The sequence below is a fragment of the Lygodium microphyllum genome, chromosome 25 (genome assembly GCF_053477565.2).
Source record: "Lygodium microphyllum isolate KBCC chromosome 25, Lygodium_microphyllum_v1.1.10, whole genome shotgun sequence".
Taxonomy (NCBI): domain Eukaryota; kingdom Viridiplantae; phylum Streptophyta; class Polypodiopsida; order Schizaeales; family Lygodiaceae; genus Lygodium; species Lygodium microphyllum.
In genome coordinates, this window is record NC_141159.1 from 109,699,199 (window position 1) to 109,707,448 (window position 8,250).

Sequence of the window (8,250 nt, forward strand, 5' to 3'; positions counted from 1 at the left end):
CGCAAAACATCAGGCGGCTGCCGTTGGAACAGATCAGAGGGTGGGAAGTGTGATTAGACAACAGGTAGGCTGGCTTGGGACGGAGCTGGGTGGCCCTGTGTAGCGCTAGGGGACGGCGTGACAATGACGGCGTAGCCGCCTCCTTCCTCTACTTTGCTCGGGGAGGATAGAAGTCCTCCCCTTATAGGAGGAGATGGTTGGCATGGCCACCCTCCACATGGGGTGCATGCCTCTCCTGCCAATCCACCACTCCCACTCCCTCTCCTCCCCCAATGGCTGTCGATGGGGAGAGAGGGAAAGGGATGAAAAAATTTTAGGTTGAAAGAAAAAAAAATTCCCTTTTCCTTTGATATTTAAGGGGAGGGTTCCTATGCCCCTTGCATTCTCTCCCCCTTAGAGGAATCGAGATGTCCTCATCTCGAGAGGACCTTAGGGTATTGTTGGTTGAGAGTATCTTTGTCCATCCAAGTGGCATCCTCTTCAGGATAATCTTTCCATTGGATGAGGTATTCTTTCAAGTTCCTTGACCTCAAATGCCTCTCCTTGACATCTAGGACTTTATCAAGCTGTAACTCAAGGACTACTTAGCTAGGCATTACAACTTGCTGATCATCAAGTATATGATTTGGATTAGGTAGATACTTTTTCAATAAGCTAACGTGGAATACGTTATGAACCTTTAGGGTTGCAGACAGCTGTAGTCTGTAAACATTAGGTCATAGGCACTTAGTGATCCTATAAGATCCACAATACCTTGGACTTTGCTTCTTATACATTGTGATAAGATATTATTAATAATTTCACATTAAATATATATTCTTTCTAGCTTCTTACAATCCATTGTGTCCCCCAAGGTTTTTGTCCACAGAAACAAACTTACAAGAGTTAGAAAGAATGGATGACAGAGTACTACTCTGCTTTTAGCTACACAAAGTATAAAAACGAATGAAAGATAGGAGATATATAGATTGAAATGCAGACATGAAGAAAAGACTCGGTTGTGCATATCATCTCGATATTTTCAAAAGAGTTTGGAACTTTAAGTCTTCAAGAAATAGACTCAAAAGTAAGAAGACAGCTTACTGTAAAAAACAAACCTTGCTAAATCAAATCTGCCATAACTTTTAAAAGAAGTATCCAAATAAAGTGTATCGCATGTCAAGACATAGCTTGTAAGGGGTACTTTAACCCACTGTAGGTGGCATATTTTTGAAAACTTGGTAAAATAAAAACTAGTAAAAAACAAATAATAGTCAAAATCTTGTTTGCACCATAATTGTCTCCACAATAATTATGCTTTAGCCACATCTCGTAGATAAGAAAACTCATCTAATATAAATTCGGGTCTTTAAGAAGCCTCTTCAAGTGGTAAACCTCTCCATCTAATCAAATGTTCAATGATGGAACGAGAGTGAGCTTCTTTTCATGATGGCCTATGATAGCCTTAGGGATATATTGAATAAGACTATCTCCCCCTGTACGAATGCTACTCAATAGCAAGACATGGAAAAAGAATACCAAAGATCCCCTATATGAATGCTACTCCAACACTATAGAGGCGTGGAAGGAGGAGGATCCTAGAGGAGGTTTTAGAACATGGAAGAAATGCTTGGAGAGCAACCCCCTCCCTCAAATCAACATATTGCTTTGCAAGATAGTAGCCAACAACAACCTGTCTACTAGGGAGTCTTGTTAAGTTCCAACCTGCACCTTCCCTGTGTCCTTGAAAGAGAAAAAATGAAACAATTAAGCATGTTTTTTATGAATGTCAACAGATGGAAGCTGTGTGGAGAAAGCTCAAGACAATCATGTGACGTTTCGATGGATTTACATTTTGTTAGTTGGAAGCAGATTGTACTCGAGGACAAAGTCCATTTTAATGAGTTCAGAGAAGGTTTGGAGTCCTTGAGAGCAATAGTTATGCTCAACCTATGGTGTCTCGGAAACAATATTGCCTTTGGGCAAGTATAAAGCAAGGTATGCTTTGTAACTGCATACTTGTAGATGATGTTCATATGCTTGAGAAAATGTCTGACACATAATGCTCTCAAGCCAGTTGACAAGCTCCAAAGAGGGCTAAAAGTTTAGAGCCACCCCCTAACTCCCACCCCAAAGACAAAAATTTCTAATATTACCAACCTCGCATTATAAAGAAAAACATTCCCTACCGCTAAACGTGGCTTTAAAAGGCCAGTAAGGTATTTACTCCGCAGAGACACCTAGATTGCAATTTGTTTTGTAATCTGCGTTCGTGCTTTGGCTGGTGTAATAGTGGCTTCTCAATTATAGTAGGAAATCCCCGACTGTGATGACAAACATAATTCCTTAAAATAGTACATTAACGTTGGACATTCTTTGTAATAGACACAAAGAAGCATGATTTCTTCTTTATGGGAATTATGTGAATAATCCAAGATAAGGAAGCATAATTCAATTAAGGCTGCTGTCAAGGAGCCATTACATAGTTTTAAGACTATCTGAGTTGGATCATTGGATGATACAGATCGAACGATGAAGAGAATAGATTACATCATAACTGCTCTGCATTTGCTTGTTTACTCGCTTCTAGCTATACTATTGACTCCTGCACTCTTAACAAGTCATAGTATATCCAAGTTTAAAAAGTGCAAAAATGTGTGTACCCCCTGGTTTTAGTAGAGGTTGCATAGGCCCAGATCAACCGTCTCCCCTCTACAATATATAATCCGGCACCTCATTCCAAATTGCCCAGTAACATCAAGCGCACAGAAGACAACGAGCATACAGAAGACAGGCATGATGACAAGGTGCATACAGAGGACACGCATGGGCTTGCTAATGCATAAGCATAGACAAACATATACCATGTGCCATAGCAGGTGCACACGTAAATTTTTTTAGATTTTAGATTGCATCGCACAGGCCAATTGCAGGATCAACCTTGACAGCTGACGAGTGGGGGCTGCTGGCACTGCTACTGCTATCAGAGTAGGACCCAAAGGCAGTCTTGTGGAGAACCCCAGTAGGAGAGGCAAGGCCATGGCTGCCACTAACCTCTTTCATGCCATCCAGCAGGTTTAGATCTCCTCCCAAGTTGAGAGAGCCTTTGGGCTGTAACACCTCTGCCAGAGGCCCCCCAATAATCGGTGTATCCCAAGAGATGGGCACCCAGGTAGATTGCTTCCTTGCCCCTTCATTGCCCATTTGGCCTAAAAAGTCCCCTTCCATGAGGCCTTCTTCTCCTTCATACTTCACCATGCCTAGCCTAACTGGAGAAGGGGACTGTTTCATGCCCATGTTGGAAATGGATAGGTTTGTGACCCTGCTCCTGTCAGCATCCATCCAAGAGGAGACTGAAGAGAGCAATGGATCTCTGGGCCGTTGCCAATCGCTATCAGTCGAGCACATGGCAAAAGTGTCTGCAGCAGACATCTCTCTTCTGCCACCATTGGAGCTCAGAAATCGAAGTCCAGGAGGGCTGAATTTGGCAGTAGGCTCTAAAGTCAGCTGTTGGTTACCTCCATGGAGGAGATCAAACAGCTGAGCGGGTGCAGTCTGCTTAATTATATCATTATTGGCCTTTGCTGAAGGAAGTGTTGAGGTTGCAAAGGAATTTGAAACAGCAGTTTGCAGTAGCCCATTGCTGTCAGCCGAGATCATGTTCTGATGACTGTTACTAGTCATAGACCTGTCACTAGAACAAATGAACATAAGGCAATTGAAATGAGAAAAAAACACAAATCTTGCCTGAACCATCTTACCCTACCATCCCATCCCTTCAATTAGAGGAGGCCGCACAAGATAATTGCGAAAAGTTTAAAACTTGGATTTCTGACATCCCATGGAAGAAAAGGGTTCTTTACCCTTGTTTTTCCCTAGTGTTCGACAACCTGGGCTTGTGCTCCGGAAACACTGCATGCACAGCTAGGTGGGCTCTTTTTCCCTATAGTGTTCAACATCGTGGGCTTGTGCTCAGAGACACCGCATACATAGCTAGGTGTGCTTGGGGGCAGTGCTGCTGGTCCCCACCCCAGGGACAGCATTCCCCTTGCCCCCAACCACAACTAGCTAGATATGCGGTCCCTTCCTTGCAAAGCTCGTAAGGTTGTCATAATTCAAAATGTTATGGTGGGACTTTCTCTGAAATCCTTTAACTGCAATAGATCCACATCCAAAACCAAGTGAAAGAGAAAGTAGCAGCCATTTACTTGCACGGGGTGACCAGAGAAAATTGTAACTGGGAGTCTCTGGACAAGGATGCATCAACAATGTGGTTCTTGGAGAGCTGGGCCTGCACAGGAACTGCAGATTTCAAGTTTATGTTACTTTGAGGAGCAGGACCATTGCTGTTCAGCACTGCCTGCGTGGAGTCAGTATTGTTTTTGGCTCTAGACCGATGGCGGCCACGATTCATATGCCGCTCACAATACTTCTGGTCCGGTACAACATCCCTTCCGCACCTCCATTTCTTCCCATCAGTCCTTCTGCACCTTCCAGGTTCTGGATCTATGGACCCTCTTGGTCCAAAGCTGAAGCCACCCGCTAGAGAGGTCCAAAGACAACACACATTTTAGAGTCAACATTAGCCAAAACAAGTCTCATGTTCTATTATGTAACATAGCAAATTAACTACAACTGTTAATCTGAACAAGCTCTTGTTTGAGACATCGCAGCCTCTTAAAGTACAGCATATCATGAAAGCTAATCGCAGCAAATAGACTCTAGATGTTATCTAAATAACTTGTGCCATACGTTTGATCCCCACAAGAAAAGCAGCTTAAAAATGTTTATGGTTCCTCCAGGATTGCATACTGTAAACTTTGTGGGCCACAAGCAAGAAAGTCCAAGCTAAGAGGAATGACAAAAGGCCAGATTTCAAATACACGTTGGAACCTCCAGTGTAACATACCTGCATTGCTGCCGAGCTGAACCAACCCAGCTCCAATTCTGCTCAAAGTGGATATGCTGTTGATCAAAGGAAGAAGGAGTGCAGGAGGAGGGGTAACACCTGCAACAAGGTGCTTAAACACATACACTTGTTGTGTGAACTCGTTCCACTGCTTGGGGGTGAAGGCATCTACGGTAGCCACACCTGCAGAAGTTAAGGCCTTACATCAGTTCCACCGCAAAGATTAAATCACATACGAGTAAGAACATCAATTTCACCGTAGGATCTGATCACAGAAATATGAATCGAGGTCAATAGAAAGATCAATCAACATTGTTTCTTGAGGAAACTCCTGGTACCCGAATTTCCCCAGTCCCCCTCATTGTGTGGTTGAAACCCTAGATAAAGCTACGACAACTGCCATCTCATGGGACTTTCTCTACCCTGCATGCCCGACACACACACACTGGCGAACTAGCAACGTTCGGAAAGCGCCAAGCTATTCTGAAGCGCCGTGTGGCAAATCTTTCACTTACACTTGATCACGCACTTCATTCACGGCCCCCCAAGACATTTAATGCCATGCAATATGCCTTTGACACTCAGAAATCAAGCTTTTAGACAGAATGAATCAACTGCAGGTACGGTAGACTATTAAAGAAGTGAATACGTGTTGCTATTATGAGCACGTGCAAGGGTTCATCAGCTAGCAAGGTTTTGTCCAAAACAAGGCTAAGTTCACAGAATTAAGACAAGTAACGAATGCCTACAGCTAGGACTCACAGGATTACTCGTAAAGCAAAGCGAGAGAGATACACACGGAGAGAACATATCAAAAGGGATGCTGCGACTAGCAGAACCTACAATGCACGTGGGCACATGGCTACCTCAAAGAACAGCTGGTTATGCAGAGGGCGTGCGTCGGCATGGGAGCTGAGATGACTTCCAAAACTGCAGTAGAACGGGTAAAGAACCTAGTCTGCAGAGAAATTCACTCAAAGCCAAGACCATTGAAACAGACAAGAATTAGAAGGCAATGCACACCTTCAGAGAAACAAGATAGTTATGCAATAACACGTCTGTCCTTAGCAGGCAGCAAATCGAGACTAAAATTGCACCAAGACACAGTGGGATGGGCTTCCAAGCTTAAATAACCTATAGCCAGCAACGGCCGGGGGCGGAAGGCCCATGCAGTCAGGTGCCGTAAACATGATCAGAAAACAGGGGTAGAGGGGGACGCGTTAAGGCTACCTGGGGGCAGGCAGGGTGGCAAAACATGCCACAATACCAGGGTAAGGATACAATATTGCAGTAAGGTTGGGTTGGACCAGTCAATGCAGAAAGCTATGACAGTAGCTAGGGTTAGATTGGCCATGCAGAACAGCAAATCCATCGGGGTAACGACCCCCCGGGCACCAAAACTAGGGTTTTCGGAAAGGGGGGTTGCAGTGAGGTTTGTTGGCTTACCTGTGTTGAGGATGGTGGTAGTGGTAGTGGGGAAACTGCTGCTGCAGGCTCTGGCAATGCCGGTGAATGATCTGGTGTCTTCATTAGGGGGCATGACATTCATCATGGCCTTGCTAGAATCATGGAAGCTGGCGTGAAGACCAAGAGGTCCTGCTGCAGCAGGGCTGCAGGCAGCGTGGTGAGAGCTGATGATGAAAGGGGAATTGCAATGAGATGATGAAGCATATTGCTGCACCTGCACTGCATGATGAGAGCTCCCAGGAAAGGGGGAAGGGCCGCTGGGATAGTAGCTACTGTAGCAGCTGGTATTGTTATTATTATTATTATTATTGTTATTATTATAGCCCGAGGGAAGATGAGAGCTGGCTATGGTGCTGGTTGTGCTGCTGCAATGGGGATAATTATAGAGAGGCTCTGCAAGCATGGCTGGCTCTTCATGGTGGTGGCCATATGGCGCCTGCTTGTGAGAGAAGCTGGGGAGGGAGTCAGAGCGGGCAAGCTTAAGAATGGTGGACGAGGATGACGAATCCCTGATCTGGCACGATGAAAGGCTGCCATTATGAGCATCGTCATCATCACCATTATCCTCTTTCATCAGCTCCCGCTTAAGGCCTGCAGCTGCTCTCTTCTGCCGCTGCTGCTGCGGCGGCACTGCAACAGCAGCAGCGTCCTCTTCCTGTCCCTCTTCTTCTTCTTGTTCTTCTTCTTGTTCTTCTTCCTTCTCATGGCTACCATCATCTTCTTCATCCTCTTCCTCTCCTTGTCCTTCTTCCTCGTCGTCTTCTTCTTCCTCCTCCTCCTCCTCCTCCTCCCCCTCTGATCCCGCCTTAGAGTCTAATCGACCGATGCGGGGCGATGGCGCGCCGCTGCATGATGATGATGCTGCGAAAAGCCTAGAAGGATTGATGGAGCTTGCAGCTGGTGCTGCTGAGGCTGATACAGAAGCAGGGCGGGGTTCCGCCAATGATGACGAGGATGATGAGAGGAAGGGGGACGGGAAGGCGACTGTGTTACGAGCACTGCCGCTACTACGTGACATGAAATCCATCCTTGGATACGAGAGAGAGAGAGAGGGGGGGGTGGGGGGAGGGGGAGGGGGGGCGCTGCTACAGGAGCAATATTAGGCTAATATTCATTGAAGGTGGGGGCCAAAGAGGAAGAGAGGGCGGGGTCGGTGTGTGTGTGTGTGGGTGTGTGTATCAGTATCTGTGTGCCAAAATTGCAGGCGGGGTTATGAGGAGAGAAGACGAGGTAGGTGTGAAAAAGAGCGAGAGAGAGACAGAGAGAGAGAGAGAGAGAGAGAGCAAGCAGATAACATATAGACTAGCAAATAGTGAAAGACTAGCGCTTCTATTAATGTGGCTAAAGTCAGAGAAGATAGCTGATATAGGAATGTAAGTAGCCCTTTTACTATAGTGTGGTTCTAGGATAGAGAGAGATATAGATAAGATAATCTTGAGGCACGTATAGAAAAGAGAGCAAGCATGTAGTTCTAGCAATATAGAGAGAGAGCATGAGAAAGAGAGAGAGTCTAGAGAGCAAGAATGTCATAGCCCTTTGTACTAGTGTGGCTAATTATGATCTTGTCTCATTACTACCCATGAAAGTTTTAAAGCCTCTCATCATCGTCATCATTCATCTACATGGACTTCCTCTTCCCAATGAACAAGTTATGACATGGTCCATGGAGCCTTCCCTCTCAAGCCTTAGGGGGCCCCCATTCACATGCTCGGCACTAACAAGCTGCAACTATGGGATGTGTTCACACACATTGTGACCATACTATGCCACCAAAAGATGCAGCTTGCACAGCCTATTAGGTTATAAATAAAAAGAGGTAATTTGATTCATTGTGACTTATTAGTGTAAGTTGTTGTTTGTCACTCTAGTGAACGCTAGAAACAAACTATCATAGT

At 45.3% G+C, this 8,250-nt stretch overlaps 1 protein-coding gene across 2 annotated transcripts; it reads right to left on the bottom strand.

The window, feature by feature from the left end:
• Nucleotides 1-2,332: 2,332 nt before the first annotated feature.
• On the bottom strand, nt 2,333-7,609 carry LOC148014614 (uncharacterized). 2 transcript variants are annotated; one of them, XM_087667011.1, is made up of 4 exons: nt 6,335-7,609; nt 4,889-5,071; nt 4,188-4,521; nt 2,333-3,673 (listed from the first exon to the last, which is right to left on the bottom strand). In XM_087667011.1, the coding sequence occupies exons 1-4, from the start codon at nt 7,380-7,382 to the stop codon at nt 2,884-2,886; spliced, it is 2,355 nt and encodes a 784-aa protein (XP_087523137.1). In that variant the 5' UTR covers nt 7,383-7,609; the 3' UTR covers nt 2,333-2,883. The 2 variants fall into 2 exon arrangements, with proteins under 2 accessions (XP_087523137.1, XP_087523138.1); XM_087667012.1 differs by having other exon boundaries at nt 2,334-3,667; nt 6,335-7,608.
• Nucleotides 7,610-8,250: the final 641 nt, after the last annotated feature.

Bases quoted from the DNA above. Each gene is read 5' to 3' on its own strand.
- LOC148014614 (XM_087667011.1), bottom strand. From the start codon at position 7,382: ATGGATTTCATGTCACGTAGTAGCGGCAGTGCTCGTAACACAGTCGCC. The intron at 5,072-6,334 runs GTAAGCCAACAA...TAACTTCTGCAG, and splicing joins TACCACCATCCTCAACACAG to GTGTGGCTACCGTAGATGCC. The intron at 4,522-4,888 runs GTATGTTACACT...GGACCTCTCTAG, and splicing joins TCAGCTCGGCAGCAATGCAG to CGGGTGGCTTCAGCTTTGGA.